Raw genomic sequence first — 27,607 nt, 5'->3', positions numbered from 1 at the left:
AAATAAATGAGTAAATTCAAAATTTGGTGGTCTAAAAATAGCGTGATTTTCCGCGAGGAAATCCAAGTAACATTTATAACAAAATTATGCGTATTGTTTTTAGCATAAAATATAATGTCAATGTTGCAACGTTTTGATATTATAAGGGAAATCAAGGCATCCACGTTGCGACCGGATCCGTGCGATTTATGGACGAAAAGCATTTCCGACATGCCTATCGAAGAGTAAATCGATCTGGCCCTTCGGTCAGCTAGCAAACGTTTCATAATAAATAAACCGCGGCCGTTAATATGAACCGTGACAGGAGGGTGCGCACGAACGTTGCGAAATAAATTATCAAAACGTACCGCGCGCTGAACGATGGCCGTGTGTATAACGCAGTTTAATCGCGGATCATTATTATTTTACGGTTCATCGAGTCTTTCTGCGCAAATTCCGAAGTACCGACCGCCAGTCGGTACATCGCGTGTCACATTCAGTTGTGTACCGTGGTTTTGAAATCCCATTATTCCGAGAAAATTAATATTTAACGCTTGCGCGCTCGAAAATCGTCGCATTTACAAATGGAGCGCCCGGTAATGGCATATTTTTCCCCTGCAGGGGTTTATCGCCCGAATTATTTTCACCGGGACGCACATTCACTGGCAGCTGTGAGAAATGGAAATAAACCGCGCGAAACGTGAAGGGGTGGCCGATACGACACGCGGCGCGAAATTAAAATAATTGCGAATATTTTTCGATTATTCCTGTCGCGCACTAATGCGAGCGTCGCGCAGTGAAATCTCGTAATGATAATTTTGTTGGAAACTTCTTCACCGTCTTCGTGCGGTTTTAAGGGAAAAAAAACTGTATTCATTATTCGTCGGAGTAGTCGAGAAGTTCGAAGCTAGTCAACCGAACCGTATCTTTTTTCTGCTAGCCAATCGTAAAGTACGGCACCTTAAACTTATCTCTTCGCCTTGCAGAAGTAATGCTTTTTCGTTTGTCTTAGGTTCCTTACGAGCGAGCTGTTCAAATGTTTATACGCTTTTTAAGATATCTTGAATTCGCTTTATCTAAAAGTATTTACGTTGCGTAAATGCGTAATGCTCTACTTGCAAATGACATAAATATATATTGAATATCTATGTATATGTATTAATACATTTTTTAATATTCTATATTTTAATATACTATTTTTATATTTGGAAAGATAGTATTTATATTTTATTCATACGGCTACTGCATGGCATTTTCTACACACACACACACACACACATAAAAATATTCTTTATCTGACATTAATAATGCATATCCGTAATTAAAAAGGGAATGATCCCTCCTTTCACAATTTTAAATGTGGGTAATCCGAATCGATGAAATCGGACGTGAGGTGAAAGGTTTCAATCTTGCTTGCGGAAGAAAGGTCAACCTTTCATTGGGAGGAAGGGTGAAACTCAAGAAGATTAATGTAATGAATCAGTCTGACTAACGTTTGATTGAATCTGCCGTGATATTCTGGGCTTACAGGGCTAAGTTGATACTCTTGTCTTAACAAGGGTCGATTCTTTTTCCATTTCACACAGCTTTTATCTGATGAAGTATGTACCTCCGACGGATCTTATATAGAATGGATCATTTTCGACATATGAATCGCGTTAAACGAGGTTAATCGCGCGAAATTAAACCTTCGCGATTCTACATTGGACAATATACTGAATATTTAGAGTAACGATATTAACCGTCTGTATGATCACCAACTTGCATATACACACATTCGAATTTAATTAGCTGGAGCTATAAGCGGTCACTGCACCAAAAAGCCGAGCGTAATGTCGAGATGCGAGCGCAATACAAATGAGGGATTATCAAAAGCGAGCGAACGCGGACAGCGGACGAAACGAAATCACATGTACGTTTTATCGCTTCATTAAAACGTGAAACGGAGGAAAGATAGCGAGAGAGGTATAGGGAGAGGGAGATAGAGTAGAATTACACGCGACAGAATGGCGTCGCCGCCACAAGCGAGGATGGAAACAGAAGAGATTGAGAACGTATAATATGGAGGTGATAGAGATTCTGAAGAGGATGAGAACGATCTTGGGATTGAATCGGCGCTCTCGAGGGGAATGGAGAACAAACCCGACACTAACCTACCTCGCTCGGCCCGGCCCGGCCCACCCCAACCTAATCGAGCCTGACTAATTAGAGGGCAGGCTGGTAATGGAGTCAGCCAGCGAAATTGGGTAACGGTGGGCCTGATTTACAGTGCGAGAGACTTGGAAATTGGGCGCCGAAGGGTGTGAGGGTAAGAAGGAGCTCGCGACGAGCGGAACAGAAAAGCTCGAAAGTGGATCGTGGGTAAGGCGGAAAGAGAAAGGGAGAGAGATGAGAAAAAGAGAGATAAAAAAATCGGGAAAAAGATTGGTAATATCGACGAGCGCTAGCTTTTGGATTGGCCGTTGGTGATCAGGTCGCTTTCTACGACACGGCTCGAGCATTCAGCCGCGCCGAGCTGATCTTTCAGGTCGTGACGTGAGGCGGGTGAAAATCACACCGAGCGAGCCCCGGAAATCCGCTGGAACTTTTAATGGAATCGGTGATTTTTCAATGCGGCTCTCCTTCCTAGAGCGCGGCTGATAAGTCGCGCGAGACAAAAAGATCCACATCGATGGGATTCACGGTAGCCATTTTCGGTAGGGGACGTCGCGCTCGCGCGCGCGGCGAGTATTCATGGAATTGAAAATTGAGAAACTCTTCGGGGAAGAGTTTCGCTGGGAAGCCGGCTCCCGGGAGAGGAGATGTGCCCGTTTTACTCCCCCGTCCGATCAGCGATTGTTCGGTCGTTTTTGTGGCTCTCCCGGGCGTACTACGTCGGCGAGAATCCGCGATATCATTTTCTGAGATTAGGCGCGATTTTTTTTTTTATTCGAGTCTCTTCCTCTTTTCGCCCTGACGACGTTACTTTTTCAGGGAAACTTTTTTTATTTCTGTATAAAGATGATATTTATACGGACGAAATGAAATGATAGTCAGAGACAATAATAGTATATATTATTTGTCCAAAAATACCAAACGCTCTGTTTGTTAATCCATTTATATATCTATTTATGTATTTAAAGTTCCCTCAACATAGACAAATATAACCAATATAGAAGAGTAGTGGGATGAAATTTCAGCTATTCTATATTTGTTTCATAAATTTTACGTTTAACAAACGTTTCCCCGAAAACCGCGACTAAATTAAATAATAAATGAATTAATACAGGTTTTATTAAAAACTCTATTTCGGGTCTAGATCTGGACGTAGAGACGTAAATAAGCGTCTCTATAATTATATCGTTTTAATCGACTTAAAAGTCATTTCCTTCTTAATTCCTCGTATTTCTCTGTCTAAGCTTAATACAGTTCGTAATCATTTCGAAATCAGATTGCCGCAGCATCAAAACTCGACCTTTTACAAAGTTCTCGGCTCCGTTGGTAGCAAACGACGTTACCCACGAGAAATGCATAGAAATTCACAAAGGCAGCGGCGGCGCAACCGCGTCGAAGGAACGGGAAAGGAGCCGTACAAAGGTAGTGAGAAGGGGATAAAAGTAGAAATACGAGTCGTGCGCGGATAGTTAAGGGCCACTACGAGATGGCCTCTGCGTTTTCCTCTGTGATATCTCGTAGCGCGAAACGAGACCGCGACGACTACCATGACGACAGGACGCTGACGGGGGAGGGTAAAGCCACCGATGGGAACGGAAGGATAGCCGAGCAAACCAGGCGAGAAGAAAGAGACGGCGGGGAGGAAGGAGCGAGAGAAAGAGCGATGAAAGAGGCGCAAGTCCTCGAACTGGGCTGGAGGCCTTGATTGTATACCGGAGACGGTGCTTTTGAAGGAGACGGGAGAGCCCTCTCAGACTATGACTGAAGTCGAGTGAGTCTCGTGTGACCTCGGGACAAGGCCGCGTTACCCGTGAACAATCCGCAACCGTAGGAATGCGCGGGCGTATATACGAACGCGCATACAACGACGGCCGTGCATTTACAAATGTTTCCCTCGGCCCGACCCTCGCTTCTTCCTTCTCTCGCCGACCTAACGAGAGAGCCGTAAATGTTCCGAGAACCGAGGATCCGTGCAGGATCGCCGAGCGACATGCGGGCGTGGCGAGGAACGTTCTTGATTAATGTTATTGGTGATCATTGCTGAGCGGGATAGATGCTGGTCCAGAGGGAGCATGGAATTAAGGAAAGTGGTTAGGACACTCCGGACGTTCCCTGCTGCAGGTTTGTCACTGTCGCGCCGACGGATCGGCCACCGACAGCGTCTACGTAATTGTTTTTGATCCCCGGGAACGCTGCGCGACACGCACGAGGACGAGTTTCGGGTCCTACGAAGAAAAAAAGACAGTGAAAAACGAATGTTATAACAATAACCGCCAACGTCTCCTATCGGGATAAATTAGAAGCGTGTTCACACATACGATATCTGGGACGAAACTTCCGCGTAACGTTAAATTCTCGGGTTTCTCGATTTATAGAACGTACCGTGCGTACCGGAAAATACTGCGAGATAAATAAATTACACAGGTGTAACATCGATACGCGCGTCCGTGGGAAACTTACACAGGCGCGCCCGCAATCATTTCACGGATGAAATAACGAGTAATTGGTTTACGAACTCGGGCATTGAACAAAGTTTCTAGAAACTCCCGCGTTTTCGATCGGCGTTACATAGAGTTTCATAACACGCGCAATGGCTAATGAACGCAAATAAAAGCGCAGCCGCGACGACGCTTTTGTACGACCCGGGCGAAACGCATCCGCCGCCGCAGCCGCTCGCGTGGCCTCGTCGCGAAACTTGTCTTCCCCGGAGTTTCGAGCCGGATGGGGCTTTAGACAGGGGGGCGGACGTATTTCGGTGATCGAAATTGCGCTGCGATTCAGGTTCACAATGACCGCGATTCCTTGCAAACAGAATCAGAGTCGCCGCTATTAATTTGTCCGCCGGACTCCCGCCGCTCCGCTCCGCGCTGCGCTGACGCTATTTCGCGGACTCTTCATCTACCTAGTTCGAGTTAACTTCGTCTTCCACTCTATTCAAACAGCGTCCACGCTCAGTCGGTCTGCCTCGCCTACTCATTAGCGTCCCTCCGTCCGTTACTACTAATGCACGAGAGTCGGCCAACAAATTTACACGACGCGTTGCTGGGAGTTACTCATTAGAGCGCCAATGCGCACAATGTAATATTGCAATTCCGCAAACTTCAATGCTAATTGCAGTCTCTCCGCGCAGTCGTGTTCATACATAAAAACGGTGTAATTAAAAAATCGGTAATATCTTCTCAGCGCATCGAAGGATCACGTTATCACGATATCAGTTATTGTCTGCGAAATATTAAGCGTATACTGACAAGGTGGATACGTTATTTTAAAACAAAATGGCTGAGCTTTATGTTTTTATATAGAGTGAAAAAGCAGATGTGTAAATTTCGAAATGTTTCCCGACGTTTAGCGATGCGTAGCTTAAATGACGAAGTTTAAAAGGCACGGTTGAATGGAAGCATTTTAACATGCATCTTTCATAGTGCGTCATGTTAGGACAGCGTCCTGTCCGGGGATGACACACGGTGTTGCCAGCCTCACGTTGAAGGGGGATTGTTTTGCATTTTTCGCGGCGCGGTAAAAAGCCAGCGCTCGCCGCGGTCGCGCGGAGCCGTTTCGGTCCATCTACGTAACATTATTCGCTCGGATACGGAGCCTCGCTCTGTTTTTCCATGCGTGCGCCAGTACATTTGATACCTACAATCTTTTTGTCTGTAACTTTGCATTAATCCGGGAAACGTAATAAAGCGAGTACGGATAAACAGAGAGAGGATGGCGCGGCGGACTCGCCAAAAACTACCGATGGTGGTGCAGGATGTCCGGGCGAAAGTAGGCAGCCGGGATATGCAAACGCGACCGTAAGCCCCGCCGGATTAAGCACGGACGTATTTTCAATTCGCGATAACAATAAGTTCAACCTCGTCCGCTCGTTCGTTACTCACCCACTCTCTCTCCTTCTCTCTCTCTCTCTCTCCCCCCCTTTGTTTTTTCCTCATTTTCTTCCCCTCTGTTCTCCACCCTTTTTCTTTAACCCCTTTTTGCACCCCGATCTCGTTAGTATCGTTTTTATTCCGTCGTTTCGTGCCTCTTACCTGAAACGTGTCGAATCCTTTTGCGACTGCCGGCAATCCCAAAGAACAATCGTCCTTGACGCCCATCGGGCGTTTTTATTGGCGTTATTTACAGTTTGTCTGTCTAAGCAACTTCCAGAACTTTGTAGGTATGTGGGGATATTATACGTTTATTATTATCGTAAAAATAATAATTGTCAGAACCGGAATTATCAGTATTCTTTAATATCGAATAAGCATTCGATATTGCATTCCGATAGATACTTTACGTTATATTATCGGTTTCTTATAATAGTCTATTTTCTCTTTTTCAATGGGTTCCAATTAAAATTTTATTTTATGAGATAAAACGAGATAAAGTCTCGTTTATATTTGGCCGAAGATACAGATTCATTATGGAAATGATACAGAATTTTCTGATCGAAAGTATAATACTATTAAAACAACTATTAAAAGAGCTCCATTTTAAACTAGACGTTATATGCTTGAATGACATTTTTTTCTAAATAAAATTTATCAATTGTACGATATTAAAAGATTACTAGTTTAACATGAAAAAAATCCTAGAATTTAAATATCAGCTTGAACAGTCGTCACATTTAATCATAATAAATCATTTCTCATAAATAGATACGTAGTGTCTCATAAAACGTGAACGTCAGTAAGTGTGAAAATTATTAACCACTAAATTTGCGGTAAGCGAAAAATTGTCTAATGAATCTATAGGAAGGCGGAAACATTATTTGTTATAAATCTGATCCATGCGCGAAACGCATCATCCATCAGACACCCATTAGACCATCGGTGTGACCACGACACGTTCGCATGCTCGATGGGCACTCAGTGGTCATCTAATGGACACCGCCGACGCACTTTTTCGCACGGCGCTATTCGTCATGACCATCCGTCGCGTGTATACAATACAACCGGGGAAAAAGCTGACGAACGTTTATACAACGTGAGAAGAATGTTGCTCCCTGGTCACGTCTCTTTCCTAGTCCACTCACGTAACGACGAGAAAGCAAAAAGCGTGCACGTTACTTTATTCGTAATAACGAAATAATAAACATGAGAAAAAAAGGGGACGAGATAAAAAGACTCGACTCACATAATAAGCACCGTGCCAGAAGGGCGGATGAAGGCGAGTACTAATTTCTGATTAGCTTGCAAAAATTAAAGCCGAAAAATTCTCTCCCGTATTAAAAGAAAGATTTGCTAGATATGAAATCGCGATCGGGAGTAAGATACAGCGTCGAAGAGGCCTTGAATATCCGAGAGTCTAATGGTATTTAAACAAGGTTGAAGATCGGAAAATTGAATAGCGTTCAAGAACGGAATTACGATGCCGCATTCACCGCATGAGCACGGAATTGCGTGATGCGAATATGCAACACGATTGTATAGACGCTCGAGTGCCGGCGGCTTATGCTGGTAATCGTGCTTTTAGCACCAATGCCGATTGAACACGATGAAGCGGCGAGCGTGATTGTAGCCGGTAGATTAAGGTAGCGAAGGTGAAGGTAATGGTGGACGCGGAAGAGCGGGGAAGAGAGGAGAATTTTTCATTGGAGTCAAAAGTTCGGCGTACTGAAAGTTTAATTCCAGACTCTCTGGGCGTGGTGCGGCTTGAATGAAAAATCTCTCCTCTGCCTTTACCGCCCGCCCCGCTCTCCTCCGTCCCTGTCTGCCTCCGTCGTGGCCGTCGCGCTTTCGCGCTTTTTCCGTATCCCGGCACGGCGAAGAAAGACGTTCCTTTGCCGAACCGTTGCCGATTAAATTCGATGGAAGGGCTTGGTGCGAGTGATTTAGCCGAGACTTATTTCGCGGTTGAATCGAGCGACTAATACATCGGCACTTACATCCAGGTTTCCCCCTCGTCGAGTTGTCAATACCGCCACTTATCGTGACGCCTTTGCGAAGGCAATTTAATGTCTCGTAAATATTGCTAGTGTGCGCTTCGCTTATGAGATTTTTAAGTAACTTGATTTCTTGTCCGAAATGGATTTCCGTTAAAACGCTGATTTCCTAGTATTGAAAACACCGTAATTTTTATTCGTTATAATTAATTATTTATATACATTGCTTCGATAAGATTTCTTACATGTATTTCCTTCGAGTCTGGTTAGAAGGAGAGTTATTAGCTTACTAGTATAATCGTGGAGACAGATATCGGAGCGTTGGCAATTACGATTTTGTAATACCCTGTGATTAGGCTAAAGATTGATGTTTAACTCCATTTTGTTCGCACTATTCAATACTTGTCTCAATTAATCAACGTGAAACGCCACACGTACGCCCACCAGCCTTAATCTATGAGAGGTGCGGTCCGTGCGAACGCGCGCGCCACTGCCCTCCCTCGAAGCTATCAGAGTGTAGGTTTTGCGGCAATACGTTCGGGGTGGTAACTGCAGCGGTACCACTCGTTTAAAACGCATTAGGGAGGGGTAGGGGGCGGACGGTGGTACAAGTCCGTGGCCACTCTAAGCACCGCAATTCCGCAGCTGCCGCAATTCTTGTTCGTGCTTTTTGATCAAGCGCCATCAACGCCCTCGACCGCTCTACGCCCATCTCGCCCTCGTACGCTTTTGTGATCGCGCGTCCTTTTCCTGTTTCAGTGAGGCCACTGAAGGTGACGATACTCAGCAGCGAGCACGCGCCCCTCAGCGCCAATCGGAAGTACGACATTAATTGCATGACAGTGGGTTCAAGGCCGCCAGCCAAGCTGTCCTGGTACATGGACGGCAGGAAGCTCACCAATTCCACGGAAAGGGTAAGTCTCTATAGCTGATCGATACGTGCGATGTAGTTAGAATCTAAGTCTTCAGGGAAAAGAAATTCTCACTTATTATTAGATCCTTTATTTTACGACTGCACTTTATTACAAATAAAGTGCAGTCTAGACACTTGTAACCTTTCAGTGTATTTTATATAAGAAATATTTTCTACAGATGTAATACACATCTGTTTCTTTTCCGAGAAAAAATAATTAATTAGTCTCCGAAGCACTTAAAAAATTTACTCAGCAAAAATGTTAACTCATATTTCTTTGTACAATGACCACTCCATTTCGGCATTCGGTTTCACGTAACCGTTACGAGTGCCAAAAAACGCTCGATACTCGATACTCGTTTCGGATTCGATTGATAAAACGGTGGTTCCGCGCGAGTAAAGTTGTGTCGCGACAAGTGTCGTCGGCGCAAAATGGTAACAGAAAGGGAGACAAACGACTCGATCCGTGAAATAATTTCCTATTCCGCCTTCGCCGAAGCGGAACAAAAAAAACAAAATAATTCATCGTGGTTTGCACGGCTATTTCCTCTTCGCCATTTAATTCGCGCTACGCTAATGGTATCCGTCGATAGCGAGGCGATCGATCTCCATTATCTCCTCTTCGCCGATCTTCTATTTGCAATATCGCGTATTTCGAAATATGCGAAATTCTTATTCAGCGGAACTCTTACTTCGTCTTAGGGACGAAGTCACGCCAACCCTGTCGCGGAATGATTCAACGTCGGCGAAAACACGTCGCGTCCCACATAGCATCCGTTCCCCACGTATGAACGAAAAGATGACGCTATTAAAAAAGCAGCATTCCGTTGAGAATTAACGGTCTGCCGGGTCGAAGGAGAGACTCAAAAACCCGCGCGTCTCCGCGTCCGAGGGGTGCGAGCTTCTTCTTCGATCTGTGTTCTCCGCGAAATCACTGGCATTAACGCCGGTATCGGTATTTGCATCGTTGCCATTAAGCATCCCCTCTGACACGCCATGGCGCAATTACCGGATAGCGGCGATGCTTTCGTGATCTCTCGCTCTCGCTCCGATTCACCTCGGGGCTCGATGCCTCGTCCCTGTCTCGCGCGCGCGTGCCCCTTTCCTCCCTTCCGCCTCGATCCTCGCTCATTCCGGACGACGCGGAAACTCCTCCGTTATACGTACTCGAACTCCGGCGTACGAACATCGATCTACGCCCTTCTTGCGTTTCCGCGGCGAACTCTTCCTGAAACGTGATTCTTTGATTCGCCGCGCTTCTCTCCCTCTCACCTCCGTTAAACTGCATTTCGAATTTCGATACACACCCCGCTCGTCTCGGGCGGTATGTAAGTTTTAAAGTGTTCCGTTCAGACTGTAAACGTACGTAATTGAATCCGTCATTCCACAAAGTGAATCGACTTATTTTACGAGCGAACAGAAAAACTTAATTGCTCTTTTTCATAGCATAATATAGCGTCAAAATGCATATTATAGTCCAGATTACATCTTTTGGCTTTAGCAAACTTAGGTGCAATGTATTTCATAATGTTATATTGTAAAAATTACTTTATAAATGTAATACACTTTTATATATTTTAATATATGCAATCGAGCAATTCGCGATAGAATTGCGCGGTGGAATCTCCGTTTTTTATTCTGCCCCAATTAATCGCACAAGTCGAGCAATGATAAATGCGATTTCGAAATGGCGTTAAGTAAGCCTCTTTGACCTAAGAGCAGGACGAAGTTATCTAATATATAGACAGCATAGTACATATGTAGCTGAAGTGATGGCTACCATCCATCATCCCACTACTTGTCAATAGTTCTATGACAGATCTGAATGTTGAGAGAGATATATAGTAGCGGGAATAGAACAACACAAGCGCGCACGAACGTATTTTACTAGTTTATTATTATTGCTCTTCCTTCTATTTCTTTCACGATTGAGTTTTTAGCTCGTTACTGCAAAAGATAGTAATCCCAGATTTTATTAATCGCTGACATTATTTCTGTAAACTTCAAACCGATAGTCGTTTCATTAGATTTAGAATGTTCTTCCGGTTTGATATTTAATCAACCTTCGTTAGACTTCTGAGAAATTCCAAATTATTCATAAAATGGAAAATAAAGCTTATTTGGATATACTTTTTACGTTAATCATTTCGTATTGAACACAATTCTAAAACTTATCGTTAAAAATGTACGATTAAGTCAAAAGCATCACTTTTTATCTGGGTCGTTTCGCGCAACGATGATGAAATTGCCATTGTACTTGAACTCTCGTAAAGCATCGATTTATCATTATATCTGTTGAACGCTTTTACCAGAAAATCGTTCTAGAGCGCAATTCGTCGGATGAAATCGAAACGAGCCCTGGAAAGTTAACTGTATCTACTTCAATTGTTCTCCTCTGTCATTGTCTTATCCATGATTCTTTGGAAAAATTCACAGAGATTTCTACGAACGCGATTTCACGCGCATTATTTGAACATATTTACATTGACAAACAGCAGTTTTGTCTTCTTATTGAATTTACGTAATAATTTGCACAATTTTAAAGATATAAAAGCCATGAAAAAAGTGCGAATTGTCCGATCGCAGAAATTCGCAATAAATTATGATGGAAGAAAATGCTAAAGAGATACACGATCTCCGTGCACGGAAATTTCATGTAACGTTATTCTCTCGCCGGCCGGCTATTTCGTGCATAATCGAGATGCAGTAAAACCTTCCGAATGAAAAATGAGCGCAGGTACGCGAGAGCTCCGGTTACGCCGCCGCTCATACACGTGGATTTTGCAATAACGATTCGCCGATTCGATCGGTGTCGCGCGACCGGCCATGATCGACGATGATCCGCTAGTGGCGGAGATCCAAAGGGCTGATATTTTCCGCCGCAAATAACGATCACGTTGTTGGTCGGTGCTAGGCAGGCGGCATCCAGTTCTGACACGTTCGCGCTATCTCGCGTTATACGTCATAATATCGCGGTGTCGAATGAAGTTCGGTACCGGTAGACATATCGAGGCGAACGCAGGGAGAGAGAGAGAATGAGAGAGAGAGAGAGAGAGAGAGAGAGAGAGAGAGAGAGAGAGAGAGAGAGAGAGAGAGAGAGAGAGAGAGAGAGAGAGAGAGAGAGAGAGAGAGAGAAAGGGGAAGGGAGAACAAGGACACAGAGGTGAAGCACGGTGAGAGGGACGCAGAGAGGGAAGTCGCGGCAGGGGTGGAAGAGAGGGTGGACAGTACAGTTGGCAGTGGGTGATTCGACTTCGCCGATTTATGACCGCCGCACGAATTTCGAGCCAATTTCGTTCTGGGCTTCGTACGTACGTACAATGCGGTCCAAAAGTTTCGATCTTCTCGCCGGGACAATCTGCTCGTCGAGATCGCCGTATCTTCTGGCGAAAGGTATCGACTGGAATGCGCTAGGAATTGCAAAACTGCAAGTACGCCGAGTGAGCTTTAGTTGCGTGTTATAAATTGGAGATAGCGATAAATCAATGCTCTTTTCCTTCTTTTTAAATGATCTCGCGCTTTTGTGTCACGCTTTTATTACAGTCTGTTTTCTGGGGAAAATAGCTGGAATGTTGCGTGCTTTTTCAAAAACGTATTAACATGATTTTAATCGCGCTCTTGAGAGAATTGCAAGATTGTAAATTTTTATATTTTTAATGGTACGAGCTAGCCGTTTTATTAACCGGCGGCATTTTTATTACGCGCATGAAACCATTATCTCTTCCTTTATTTCTAAAATGCAAAATTCTAAGTTTATGTTACACATGCTCGGTACATTCGCTGAATTTAGAACGATACAAATTCCATTAAAACGACTGATGTTAAAGAAAGACAAATGGTGGAACGACCTGACAAATACGATAAGCGTAAATGTAACCTGGCATATACATATGTGTATATCTGACACAAGTTGTGCATTACATTTAAGTTTCCCTAAATATTATGGAATATTAAAATTCTCGAATTTTGAAAAATTTAAAGTATGGTGAATCACGCGTGGAGTTTTTATACGGAAAAATGTTTGAATACAATTTTTTCAAAGTTAGAAATATTTCATGAAAATAATTTCAGATAGATTCTCTTCGTCCCTTTTTTACGATAATTTTATAAATAATTTATTTTTATTTCCATAAAACTCGTATTTCGGAGACGAAATCAACATTCGTAAATTGAAAAAAAAAAAATTTACATAGCAACGAGATGTCAATATATTTTTAGCCACAACTGAAATTTCGAAGATCTTATTGAGCTTAATATTAAATTCAACAAATTTTAGTTAATTTTTATTTTATAGTTTCGGCTTTATTCAGCCACATTTCAATAAGAGAGTGGCTTAAATTATTGGCAACATCATCAGGAACATTATTATTTTGCTAGGAAACAATTAGATTTGCCATCGAATTTACAACGATTTTTATAAATGACAATTTTTCGTGTAATTTTACGTACGCACCGATATTCAATATTACATCAAAATAAAATTATGTCCTTTATTCTACATTCGTTACAATATATTATTTTAATTAATATGTATTACAGTACGGTATGAGAGCATCATTTAATATAAAATCAATTAATTGTACTAATCGTTGTGCCATTTATTGTCGTTGTAATGTAAAGAAATGAATTTCCTGTAGCAGTAACACATTTCATATTTCGTACTTCCTTCCTTCCACGTTTGAATTGAAATGATGATATCTGCAGTCAGTCTCATTTCCAGAGTTTAATATACTTACTAATCCAATTATATTGCAGTGGAAAGTTTTAACAAATCGCCGGTACACAAATATCGAATGTATATATGTCACACGCGATCAACAAATATTAAAATACGAAGTTAATTACAATAGAACTAATTAAACGCATCGTAACGCCACTCAATTCGGAGTTGATCCGTTCCATACCCGCGATATTTCGTTAATAACGAAAAATTTGTAAATGCAATTTCACTCTGATACACAACATATGATGCGATTAATAAAGCTTATGGCTAATTAAGACTCAATAAACCGTCGTAAAATACACATTCAAAATTTTCAGTATTGTCCGCGCGCATTGTGCATTAGAACACATTTAGAACACACGTATTATTAATAAACGATCGATATACGCCAGAGCTTTTCTGTTACTTGGATTACTCGATCCGGCAAGTTGCGCATTACTCCGCGCTTTCAATCCGAAAATACGGGCAAATTACAGATAAATGGACGTAAAATTTCGAGCTTGGAGTACATTCGAGTTCAAGCGTCGTTAAAGAAATAATTATCATCCGTAAATCGTGCAATTAAACAATAATATATAACCGTCTCGATTCCTGCTGCTAAATCCAGCAAGAGATCTATTTTGAAAAATAGCCTCGGCGTTAATAGCGAGAAGTAATTAACCTCACGGTAATCGCTAATTGCTCATAGAGAATGATCGTGTTTGGTATCTTCTGATACTTGATCGCATTTCGAGGGGTAATGCGATGATACATCGCGGCTCGTGTCATCAGTCATCATCTTACCCGCTCGAGTTTCATCACACGAATGACAGCAAAGTGACCACATATACATAACATATGCTAACGATATTATTACTTGAATCTTAATTCGACAAATGTGCTGTAATTTGATTGATTTATATATATGATAAGTACATCCGTAATATAAAAAAGGAATTCAAACGTCCAATTTAATCTTTTTTAAATAAAAATTTGAATAATTGATTAATTATTTTATTTGAAAATAATTTTTACAAAAAATGTTAATGTTTATTTATAAAATTTATTTGCGCTTTTATTAAAGAAGCAGTTATATTAATTAATTTATTATTTTTATTACTTTTTTCCCAATTCTTACTCTTCAAAAGAAGCAAAATTGTGTGATTTTAATAAACTAAGAAAAGGCTGAAAATAATTATAAAAAGTCACAAAAAGTGTAGCGATTTTCTTTTTTCTTTTTAATTGATTAAATTCATACAATTTTACTTCTTTCAGGAAACGTAAATTGAAAAGACGGTAATCAGAAATTAAATTTTATAAATATTTTTCGATTAAAACGTAAATAAATTTTATTTATGCTGATGATCAAATCAGCGTTGAATAGTCAAAATCAATATTAATTTCGAAAATCAGTAACAAATCGATAAAAGATGTCAAGACGCATAAATGTAAGCGTAATTAAAAACCTGAGGCGCGCGAATTCTGTGCGATATTATTCTCTAATTTGAATGATTTATAATTTAAAAACTATTGTAATCCAGAGATGTTTGTAATGCGATTGTCCTTGATTAATTTCATGGTACAAATATTAAAATAATGCATTATAAGTATGTGTAGTGTAAAAATATAATACGCCGTTTACAGGGTGTAGTGAGGAATTCTTACATGTAAACAGAGCGAGGTCGCGCGCATCAAGGAGTAATCGTGCATATACCTACATGTTTGATAATTACATGTTTTCTGACGAGACACCTAGCTCGCGTACATTTGCGTAAATACAGTAGGCGGTTTCGTGCACGTTAAAGTTGCGTTCGCGGTAAGGGTGAAATGTACTCTACGTGAAAGCCAGATCCTATTACACCACCCGCAAAGGTGGGTGATAAACGCCTCCTGAACTGACTCGTCCGGTCATTAAAACTTATCGCTGGATTAACGCTTGGCTTATAAACCTTCAAACGCATGCTGCCTTGCGCGAGTACGAATAATTATACCTACTAGAGCTATCCTTCTGAGGGCCGAAGCTACCTTTTAGAAATTAGGACTGCGCATAATTTATGAATCTGCAAAAAGGCATTTAAAATAGCTTATCTCGGTGCGATCATAATGTGCGATCATTTCTTTCCTCGTAATGAACATATTAAAATGCATGTATCACATTTCTACATTTGTCATACGCGATATCTGGCTCCGACACTAATTAGCAACGAAACTTTAATGAAGCGCCTGCAAATTAATTCTCGCAACAATATGCGCGAAATATTCAATAAAATGCTGATGCCGTATCGTAGCTGACAATGAATGGATATAGCTGCTGTTGTTGCAGATTGTTCATTTATTGTTATTCCGATTAACGAATAAATAGTATTTTGATATTAAATATTAACCAATATTACAGTACACATGATTTAATTACTCGTACTTGCATGCAATGCGCACTTTAATAGGCGTGCTGTAGCAAAAAATATCGGGAAAGCAATTAACGGGCGCGATATAAGGCGCATATGCCTTAAATATGTAATACGTAATTATGATTTCACTATGGTTGATTATGGGAATAATTTTTTAAAAATCCGATAATACTAAAACTCGAGATTGTTGAAAAATTTAATGTAATATTAAATTAACAACTTTTAATATGACCTCGTCTGGAGATAAGACCCAAACTGCTGTAATAGCAGAAAAACCGTATTTAATATTTAAATGATTTTGAGAAACTGGATATTAAAATATTAACGAACAGATTTGGTTCGAACAGATTTAGACTCAATAATTCCGACTGTAAATAATGAAATCGAACTGAATCATTTTCAATTTTGAATGATCTTGCGATCATAATTTTCAATTCTCGTATAAATTTAACTATTCAACCGCTTACATGAAATTGGAACAAAGTTAAATTATCTATAGATATTTATATATTTTTTATAATTATATGAGCGAAATATATTTCTTCTTAAATAATGATAAATAATATTGTTAACAACTGCATTAATAAAACGGATATTGCGATTCGATTGTTGCAGGTGTCGCAGGATGGTAACATGACGAGTTCCATCTTGTCGTTTCAGCCTACTCTAGCACATCACGATAAAGTTATCACGTGCAGGGCTGAAAATCCCAAAGTCCAACGTGGTATAGCAGAGGACACATGGAAACTGAATGTTTTTTGTAAGTATGCACCCTCGCTGATGTACAACAGATATAAGATAGAGTTACACGCAAACTATCAACGAAAATCAGAGATTTTCCGGCGATTTTCAATTATAACTGCGATGGCTCGATAAGGAAAACGATATTCAGCGACTGTATAAATTACACCTACATACAAACGATACATTTTGTCTTGTATATATCTAACACATAACAATAACGTAATTTGTTTTGTTGGCTATTATTCCGAGAACATATTGCATGCTATCATATGCATAATTGGAATAATTACGATCCACTGCATATATGATATTGGTACACGCAGTAAAATAAAAAATTGCACGAGGATAATATCAGATCGCAAACCGATGGCTGAGGTAGACCACGAGTTTACATATTAGTAATAGCAACACGATATGCTCTGCAGAGCCAGCATTATTATCACTGATATCATTATTCATTAACACACCGTCATCAATATTATGCAAGCGAATAAACAGTACTCGATCCGTATTAAAGGATAATAACGAACGAGTGGCCATTTTCCCTCTTTTACGCTTACCGCGCGATAAAATATGAATAAGGAATATCTCTTGGCGTAATATATATTTAATACTTACTTTTTTATTTTTATACGACTATGAAGATAAAACATTAAGTCCACCGGGGATAAAATTATATGCGTACTATAAACATTTATCTTTATCCCAGAAATTTCAGTTCAACAGGCTCACTGCGAATATTTTTCTGGAATTTTTTCCTTTATAAGAGAAACGTAATAGATTTTTTAGTAGGAAAGTTGCCGGGGATACGGACATTTCAGAGATTTAAATCAGAATTGTCGCCCATTAAACGCCGCGCCGCGCGCATCACCGCGCAAAAACAAGCTGGCAGTAATTCATCAAAGCCGTAAACTCATAAGCGGAGCATCGCGCGGGTGTCGTCTCTCCGTACAATCGACACATCGGAAAATTCGTGTGCGCGGCATACGTCAACGCGTGCACGTGTACATGCATAACGGGATACGGCCGGGGCCGACCGTGCAGCACCATACGCCGTCCGTATGTATATCGAACGTGGTAAACGGGTTAAAAGCTTGGCAGGCCGAAACAAGGCCGTCGATATAGATTACGTTCGCGCAAACGCGAATGTAATCACAATAACGAGACGTCAACGACGGGGCCAAAATGGAACGTTCGGCGTGGCCGGTGGCTGACCAGCGCGACCCGATTTATTTGCCCGCCGCGGCATCTCGACGCTCGCAAATTCGAAAGTTCGCTGCGAGACAAGTTCCACTGTGTCGTTTTCGACGAACAAGTCGGATCCTCATGAAAGATGATTATGTTATAACTCGTTAGGAATTCCATTCCGCTAATTTAGATATTGAAACTGAAGGGATACTTTCGCACTTTCTAGTAATAATAACGAGAAATTGAATTTAGATAAATTTAATTGTAATGCCTACAGAAGGTCTGTTTCTTTTTCATTATTTTCTTCATTAAATTAAAACGAGTGCTTGAACATATCGACTTGCGTTTACACATGCAACATATGTAGAGTTTTCTATAAATTACAAACGCTTAAATAAATATCGAATCGATTGTTTCAATCTTGTTTAAAATCATGCGCGCGATGCAATGTAGCTAAAACTAATTTCTCTTAATAATTGAAACTAACTACAGCTTCTTTTGAAAACATGTTTATCGTCGAAACACTAATTCGAGCAAGACTCGTGAAATAATCAGGAACGTCGTTTTTCTTACAGTTGTTCCAATTTTACACCTGCAACTCGGCTCGAACATGAACCCGGATGACATCGAGGAAGGCGATGATGTATACTTCGAATGCAAAGTTCACGCGAATCCGGGTGCCTACAAAGTCGTGTGGAAGCACAACGTAAGTCAAAATTGTCTTATAGTATATATCAAATATGAAACACAGAGTACGAAAGTATGAAATAGAAAAGCTTTCTGTTGTGAATACATCCGTATTCGTGTATACGTCGTTAAAAATGTTAAGCACGGCAATGCGAAAAAGCCGATACCGAAACTTTTGTGCGGGACGGAATCGTGGATAAAAATGCATTATTCGAATTGGGTAAAAGCCCAGAGGTTTGAGTTTGAACAATGACCTCTGGATTCTCTCGCGAGTGATATATTTACGCTTGAATAGTTCCTAAAACTGTTGGCTCAGAATAATGGCTATTGCAGCCGTAACCGACAAATAGGAAACAAACTTTCCGCATGCCTAAAACCTCTTCCTACCTCTCCAAATATTACCCGACTCGCGAAGTGGAACGCAAACATAACACAATTACGCAAAAGAGTATCCTTTGATGTAATCTTAAGTGCATCTATAAAATTAGACTCATCCTTTATCTTAATTAAATTTCTATTTATGCAGTGGACGTACCGTTTTCACTGACCACTTCGCGACTGTTTACTTAAAACGGCTACAACGTGATTTTCCGAATGGAACACCTAGTAATAAATTTCGTTTCGATAAATTTTATCTCGGGCGTATCGGGGTTTTCCTTTGCATGTAGCACGAAAGCTTGATCTTCAACGTTACTCGAAGACTCCGCCTCCGAAGGTGTACCGTAGCCGACGCTAAACGGTGTACCGATATAAATGGTGGTATAATACTCCTTCGCTCCGCTGACGCCGTTTTTACATCGACGTTATATTCGCAGATCTCATTACGCGTCGTTTCTCCTTGCATTTCGCCGACAATGTCTATTCACGTTTCGCGTCCTTTCTACCTCCAACGTCGCTGACGTCATTATGTATTGTTTAATATAATACGTTATATTATGGCACGGTGTCCATAAATGCTTTGTAAATACGCGAAATGTCCAACTTTACCGTCGTCGTCGTTGGGGTAGCCGTTAATTAACTCGATATTAATAAAACCCCATTTAATTAAGTAAAATCCCCGTCCCCGTCGTCCTGAGTGAAACCCACCTATTGCAAAGCTACTTTCACCTTGAACATGAATTTCACCTGGACAAAGGTTATAAATTATTTCGTGCTTTGTGAAACCCCGCAATTCCCGTCTCTTTGTTTCTATAAGTATATTTAAGTATTTATCAATTAAAGCGTTTGATCCAAGCACACATTCGCACAAGAATAAGTCATGAGTTATCGATGACAATGATGATTGTATTACCATGTAGATTGGAAATAATAAAGACACTAGTCGAGAGATAGTAACGGCATTTCGACCTAATCGCGAATGCGCATTGTTCCAGGGAAACGTGATTCAGAATAACGCGAAGAACGGCGTGATAGTCCAGCAATACGATTTGGCTCTCAGAGAGGTGAATCGGTCCCAGGCCGGAAATTACACCTGCGTCGCCAGCAACGTCGAAGGCGACGGCTACAGCAACATCGTGGAGCTCAAGATCATGTGTAAGTGTTCTATACCATCATTGATATTATATATAGCATAAGATATCCGTCGCGTAGCAAAAATGTATAATACCTCTCGTTTGTGCAGAAAAGGAATCTTGTTTCGAACAACTTTAAATTTTCTCTCCGACCTTTTTTGCCGAAAATATCGTTTCTGCCTTTTCTCTTGGTCTTTACAAAGCCAGCCTCGATTATTTCCCATTTCCCGCCCAAAATCCCCGTAATTATTTTGCCCGTCAAAGCGGTGCTCAACGTCACAAATATTTCAACGTAATACACTGTAAACGACACGGCAATGTAACCGATGACTGACATTTAAATAGCGACGTTATTAAGCGCCTTCGAGGTGACTTTAGGGAGAATCGCGATAGTCTAGCCGCGTAATTGGTCACCGGGTTTATGAGGCTTCGGGGATATTATTCGTGAATAAACGTCAAATATCAAGATGTCGGCATGATTATTCATTAAAAACACGTTGAAAATGGGCGTAGGGATGAAGGATGGGCGAGGGGGGTGGCGGAAGAAAAATAGGGCGATCCGCAGCGAACCAACAAATTATTCCGAACCGGCAAACTGGGGATTCCCCCATACCTCCCGTTCGACCTTCGTTTACTCACTCCGCCGCGAAAAAATGGGGAAACTATTCAAGCGAGCGAGCGAATAATGCCCATCGATCTCCCCTCGAAAAGCCGGGCGGTGGTCATCCCGCTTCGTGCCGCGCACCTCTCGCACTTTTAATAAATGCGCGTAAACTTCTCGGTTCTCGGTCTCCATATCGTATGTTACGGTTATCTCTGTTCGCTGTATGCGCTGTAAGAATCGACCGTTTTGATTTATCAACAGTAAATTTTTATACTCTCCGAGATTACTCGCTAGCCATTACATTTAATACCTTGGATTTCGAACGTTCTGCCACGACGTTGAGCCACGAATGTGTTAAAGTCGAGAGACAAAGTGGAGAAAACAAGAGAAATGTACATTTGTCTTTATATCAACGTAAACGGATAGATATATATAAGAATAAATACAATTTAAAGAAGCTACACCAAATACGTTTAGACTCTCAAAGTTTGGTAAATCAAATAGAACAAAAGCCACTCGGGGCCATTCGGGCTGATTTAATAAAGTCGCTCGCGTCCGTTCTTTTCCCAGACAAACCGATTTGCGTGCCGGATCAAAAGCGAATCTACGGAGTGGCGAGGCACGAGGACGCGCGGGTGATATGCAGGGTCGAGGCGTATCCGCCGCCGGAGAGCTTCCGTTGGACCTTCAACAATACCGAAGAGATGGAGGACGTGCCGCAGGCGCGTTACAAGAACTCGACTAGACATACTCAGAGCATCCTCACATACCGGCCGGTCACGGAAATGGACTACGGCACCGTGCTCTGCTGGGCGAGCAACACGGCCGGCCAGCAGAAGAATGCCTGCATATTTCACATCATTCCTGCGGGTAAGTATACGCACGCGGTGTAGACCGGTAATGCCCGCGCTCCGACCTCTCGTGAGTCGCTAAGGATTTCCGGGAAAAGTTCCGGGAAGCGTTCTGCGAATCTGCATGCCGAGCAGTTTCGCAACGCCGCGCCGCGCCGGAACAGCGTAGTCTGTTGCTAAATCAGTATCTCTCAAATAATTTTCATTGAGATGGAGAGACAGGGAAGGAGAGAATTGTAAACACAATGTTAATGGCGCGTGCAGGCAAGCCGGAAGCGCCGTACAACTGCACGCTGACCAACCAGACCACCGAATCTCTCTCGGTGGAATGCACCGCTGGTTTCGACGGTGGTCAGCCTCAACACTTCCTCCTTGAAGTGTTCGATCAGCACACGCAGGTCCTGCAGGCTAACGTCACATCCAGAGAGAATGCAGCTTTCACTGTGCAGGGCTTGGAACCGGGCAAGGTGCTGAATATGAACCTGTACGCGGTGAACGCGAAGGGAAGGAGCGAGCCGGCGCTGCTGGAGGGTTTCACGCTCAAAGTCGCCGAGAAGCAGACTGGTAAGTTGTGCTAGAAATATTTCCTTTCATCGGAATCCGTAGAGTTGTGAAAATATGGGCAAAAAAAAACGTTCCTTCCGCGATTAGTATTACTTTGAATGACGAATTAATTACATTGCTTAGAAAAGTTTAACGTAAGTAATTCTATTAGCGCGTAGAATTCGCAATAAGACAATAATCCATCGAGAAAACTTTATTCCTGCGGAATACGAGAGACGATGTTACCTAGATCCATAATTGACGTTAGTCCGATCGGGATTAATGATGATTGACAATGTCGGAATTAGACAACCAGTCGCTTCGGGCCCTGACGCTATCGATCGCGTTCTGCATCACCGAAATAAGTAATTTGATAGGAGTATACGTATACGAATTACCGGCGCAGCGTCGCTCTATAAATTATGAGAGTGACCGGAGGACGCCGGGGGTTAATCGAATTAGCGAATTAAATCGAACGGACCCGCGCGGATTGTCCGTGTAACGTTTTAATCCGCTCATCCGATCCGTATCCCCGAGTCGAACTCGATATACCGGCCCGGTCGTTTCTCGCAGCTAAAGAGCACTTGGACCATGCGAAAGGTTTCACCGCGAAAATTGAGCATCTGGGTCGAGAAATTCAATCGGCGGAGCCCGCGCACACATACGCACACATACGTGCGCGCGATCACCTGGGTGGATATTACGTAAGTTATATCCACGTCACGTGTACCGGTGTATGTGGATTGTTCTACGGAACGGCCGTCCGCCCGCCGCGAATGGTAATCTATTCCGACGTTTTCCAATCCACTTACACGAAACGGTTTCGGCCAAAAATTGGCGGCAGTTCTGGCGGTGCGTAAAACGCTACTGGCCAGATTTACTTCGTGCTCCTTCGAAACACGAATGCCCCTTCGAAACGTGGCTCGTTTGAACCACGGGGTGCCCGGCTTATTTTTCTCATTCGATACCGCGGCCAAGGAGGCCAGGATTTCCCGCGCCTCGGTAAAGACTGAGAGAAATTCCATCCTGCCGAGGAGAGGAGATGAATAATATTTGCGAGGCGCGAGTAGTCAGAGACAGGATATATCATGAGTAATTACGAGAATTAATCTCGTCGTCCACCTGTAATTACGAAAGTGGGAAAGATCTATGAGAGTGACGCGAAACTTCCCGCAGGCGATATAATCGTCTCAACGAACGTCTCTGTGAGAGTAACGCGCCGATAGAATCCTCGCACGATTACTCACCGTAAAATCGCGGAAAATTGATATAACTTCGCAAGGGAATCTCTCGATCGCACGAGAACTCCCTTGACAAACCTCGCCCCTTCTCGTGAACATTCATTTGCATATACCTAACTCTCGATTCTCGCGCGTTCGGCGCAGCCGAGCGCACTAGACGTACATCGTATATTCCGCTACAGAGACAAAGGGATCTCGTAAACGGGGGGCGAGGAGGGGTACGTCGACTTACGTGTCCATAAGAAAGGCGAGCCGCGCGCTAGCTGAGCCACCACCGACGAATCCCACGCGGTTGATCCCGGTCCAGACGCCCGAGAGGATGAATCCCGTCGAATCCATCCCTCGCCCGGCGCATTCATTCCGTAGATTTCTGGGTGGTAGGATCTCGACCGACGCGGAGAGATTCAGGATCTACTGGCTCTCCTAGAACGGATATACTCGACCCGGGCGTGCATGCACGTATGTGTGTGTGTGTATGCGCGCGCGTGTACATATGTATATCTATATATATCGGTCCGGGACGAATTTACAAGTGAAATTGCTCTCTCGGTCAGTTTCCACGGTGCGATTCAGGCGAATGCACCCGTCGCGCCGCGCACTACCCGTAGTGTATATACACCGGGTATATAAACCGGGGTACGTATGCGGGCGGAGTAGTCGGTTCGAAAATCGATCCTCTCGCCGCGAGAGCCGGGCGAGTGTGAAACTTTAATAAAATTCCGGGATCAGCCACCTACCTTGGTCGCCCGTGCACCGTCGTCGTCGCCTCGCTCTTGCGCCTCGTACGCGATAAACGCAGGAAGATCTCGCGATCCTCCCCGTCCGCATGAACGCCTGACCACGGCACGGCTGCGCTAACTGGAGCAGCGCTTCTGAAATCTCGGCTCGTCGTCCACCGTGCTCCCCCGATATTGCGCCACGGCGTGAAATACAAATTAACACGTTGCGCGTAACGCGCGCAACCCGCATATACATGGCGATACAGGCCACGCGCGGATTCCTATATGATGTAAATAGTAAATACGCCGCGAAGAGAGAGCCGGCCAGCTCTCTCGCCCGAGATCTCTCTACCATAGTTTTTAATTTGATCGGTCCCGGGAAAAAAAAAAGAAGGCGCGCTCTATTTCCGCGATACGCAAATACTCGCGACGCAGGCGAGCTTAATTCCATTTACCGCGTACGCAAACTTCCGCGATGTGCAAATTTCCGGCTTACGACTGTACCGCACCGTATCGCGCGGTTCGGCAAATATTATTGGTGGGAGTGTGTATATTAAAAGTTCTTTCACGTTACGAAAAATAAACAGGATTCGATACCCACGGGACAAAAATTGTAATTTATAAATCGTCACGTGCAGTATCGTCGGTTTTAACGGTAACCCCGCGGTATTTGTTTTGCAACTAGTCGAGTATGATTTTCCTGCGGAACGACATTCCCCGCGGAAAGTCAAATAACGAGCGACAAAATAACGATTGTTGTAAATAAAACTAACAATTTAAATCAATCGAATTGTCAAATTAACCGAATTTTCGAAAAACAAAACAATGATGAATGAAGGAAAAAACATCCTCAACAAAATATCGCTTCTTCTGTAACTCAACAGGATTTAATTTATCGAGAGAAACGAGCATCCTTGCAACTGAAATAGTAGTCAACTATATATTCTCTCTCTACGTGCAAATTGATTTTACTCATCTTATTATTCCAAAATTTGAGCATTCAGTGATATTTTTAAATTAAAATCCTTGTAATTGAAAAAATCTCATTTTCTCGCTCAAATTAAAGTAAATATGGAAATTATGGAAAATTTACGAGTACAATTTACAATTTTCTAAAGTCCACTCGTCAAATGTGTCAAAATTATGTGGCATATAAAATTACAAATATTCTATCCTGAAATACCTTACAAGGAAACTACAGGGACAAATCGCCGAACAAAAACACACATGTAAAAATCAACTAAAGTTAAGAACGGAAATAGGGGAAAAGCAGAGGTGACGAAGGTAGATGGCGGGTAAATATCATGGGTGCCCCGGTGCACTTTCGCCTTGATTAAAAATTAACGTGCACTTTGGCTGTGCATCGGAGCACGGAGTAAAAACACTCGGTCGCTCGTGACTAAAACGAGTGGCAATTACGAGCGATGTCTCTCAGGAGGGTCCGGGCTAAGGAAAGAGATTAAAAAACGGACCGGTGGAGAGCGGGTATAGCGAGCGAGTGGTGTGCGAGCGCGCGCGAGTACGGAGGGAAGACGTGGCGGAAGACGGCCGGCGTGGAAAATTAAACGTCGCCCGGGAGCGGTGTTTAAACGTGGAGAGATATCAAAAGGATTCGAATTCATTAATCTTAGAAATGGTAGGTAGGTAGGTAGTCAGATGGCTCCATTCTCGCGCGGGCCAAATATCTCGAATCTTTTTACGGCGTAATGTGACTTTAACTCGTTTAACCCGTTTACCCTCGCAGCCCGTCCGGAAAATTGTCCCGCCCGGTACTTCCCTCGGAAGGCTGGTTTATTGTTTCGCGCGAATGAAATATTTTCGGGGCACAAAAGCGTTTCGCGCACAAATACACGAGACGTATTCGCATTATTTACCAAACATATTGCCGCTTGCCGCCACACTTACCCGTACTTTATCGATCCCACCGACGCGTTTGGATAGATTCTCCGAGAGAAAGGCTATTTCTTTTTTTCAACGTAACCGCAATATTTCAATATATCCGCGCGAGCGGAAAAACTGCCATCGACGTACTTGCACGAGAGCAGTGCGCGTTTTGTTCACAGGTACTCCGGTACCCTTCGAGTTCACTCCGTTACTCGGGAGCCTGATCGGCGTGGTCGCCGCACTCCTGCTCATCACCGTCGCCATCCTAGCCGCCCTGAAAATGAGGAGCGAGAGGCGAGCTCAAAGGCCGGGCGATTTACCTCTAAAGAAGGCTACCGCACCGAGTTCGGAGGACCTTTACGACGCGGACGACAGAAATCCGGACGTTGTGCCGACCAACAAAGGTAGGGGACCGTCTTTGTACGAGAACGTGAATGGTTAATAAAAAAGCGAACATCAAATGCTTTGTGTACCCGAAAAATTACATGACATTGATCAAACGTATCACGCCTGTCGGTTTTTATCACCGAATTGTTTAATATTTGCGTTGTTTGATGCACGCTTTATGCGAGAAATGCGTAAATAAAAAATTCGGAAGTATCCTATGCATATCCGACGCGGAGCGCACGGTTGCGAGAATTCGAACAATGCACGAAATTATTTGGCCGCGTAAATCGCGCGCGGTAACGCAATGCTCGCTGTATATATAACGACGAGCAACGTGTAACGCATATCGCTGCGCGATATACGTCGATTGACGCACGCTCAATTCACGTTTGCTCTGAAAATATTTAACGCATGTATAGGTATCCCGCGCTCTGCGACTAAAGACAAGACATAACGCGATGCAAGATTACTTCTATCGACACCCTGTCTTTTGAATGGTAACGCGAAAACTTCCACTCGTACAAAACAAATTCTATATTTTTATCACAACTTTTCTTTCTTTTGAAGTCGAAGAATCGCACGTAAATTTATTACTACGTAAATGATCGAGAAAAATGAGGTACAAATGACGTCGAGAGAAACTCTCAATTTCGTGCCGTCGATAATAATAACGAAGTACTATAATCAAATCTAAAAATTGTACGTGAATAATGTTTCAGTTTCCTCTGCTTTATCCTCTGTCTTTAAAATTAGACGCTTAATTACTCTCATCATATGAACGAGATAGTGTCTGGTTATTCCACTTTTCTTTGCGTACGCTTTAGCGAATTTACTTTAGACGTACCAGGCTTTCAATTTGTATTGTAATTAAAAAGAGTCAGTCAAAACGCGATTTTTCTAACTGTTTAACCCCCTTGTTCCTTTTAGATCTTTTTAATCTATCTTTATTTTAATAAAACAACACTGTATGCGTTGCTCCTAACATTTTAAATTTTTTGATTTTATAAACTATAAATTTTTAAATATAGAATTTTTTAATGAAATTTTTTTATTTTTTTATTATAGAGGTAAATGATATCCGGTTGGAGTAATATTAGATCATATAGAGAAGTGCAGTTTTACTCAAACAAATTTTTACGAAAAAAGAAAAAAACAAGAAAGGAACCGGCAGGGTTAACGTTTCTGTTCCGAGGGTTCGACTCGACATGGGAATTTTATCAGCTACA

General features: G+C 42.4%; 2 protein-coding genes across 5 annotated transcripts in view; one reads left to right on the top strand and one right to left on the bottom strand.

Moving 5' to 3' along the window:
* The window catches only part of LOC139768413 (uncharacterized), a 370,378-nt gene that overhangs the window by 256,987 nt on the left and 85,784 nt on the right, over nucleotides 1-27,607 (bottom strand). The gene's annotated exons all lie outside the window — the stretch shown is intronic.
* LOC139768408 (synaptogenesis protein syg-1) overlaps nucleotides 1-27,607 on the top strand; it is a 268,779-nt gene that overhangs the window by 229,725 nt on the left and 11,447 nt on the right. For 3 of the 4 annotated variants that reach the window (XM_071698554.1, XM_071698556.1, XM_071698553.1), the window contains 7 exons: nucleotides 8,759-8,913; nucleotides 16,638-16,782; nucleotides 18,530-18,660; nucleotides 20,015-20,174; nucleotides 21,327-21,626; nucleotides 21,872-22,171; nucleotides 26,156-26,398. In XM_071698554.1, the coding sequence (XP_071554655.1) occupies nucleotides 8,759-8,913; nucleotides 16,638-16,782; nucleotides 18,530-18,660; nucleotides 20,015-20,174; nucleotides 21,327-21,626; nucleotides 21,872-22,171; nucleotides 26,156-26,398 (1,434 nt within the window). The remainder of the gene's footprint in view (nucleotides 1-8,758; nucleotides 8,914-16,637; nucleotides 16,783-18,529; nucleotides 18,661-20,014; nucleotides 20,175-21,326; nucleotides 21,627-21,871; nucleotides 22,172-26,155; nucleotides 26,399-27,607) is intronic. The other variant, XM_071698555.1, reaches the window with a different exon arrangement.

Source organism: Temnothorax nylanderi, unplaced genomic scaffold (genome assembly GCF_030848795.1).
Source record: "Temnothorax nylanderi isolate EJ_2023f unplaced genomic scaffold, tnyl_v1.0 TNYL_tig0016_pilon, whole genome shotgun sequence".
In the NCBI taxonomy this organism is placed as follows: domain Eukaryota; kingdom Metazoa; phylum Arthropoda; class Insecta; order Hymenoptera; family Formicidae; genus Temnothorax; species Temnothorax nylanderi.
The sequence above is the reverse complement of the archived record's forward strand: the minus strand, read 5'-3'. Positions and strand labels throughout refer to the sequence as shown.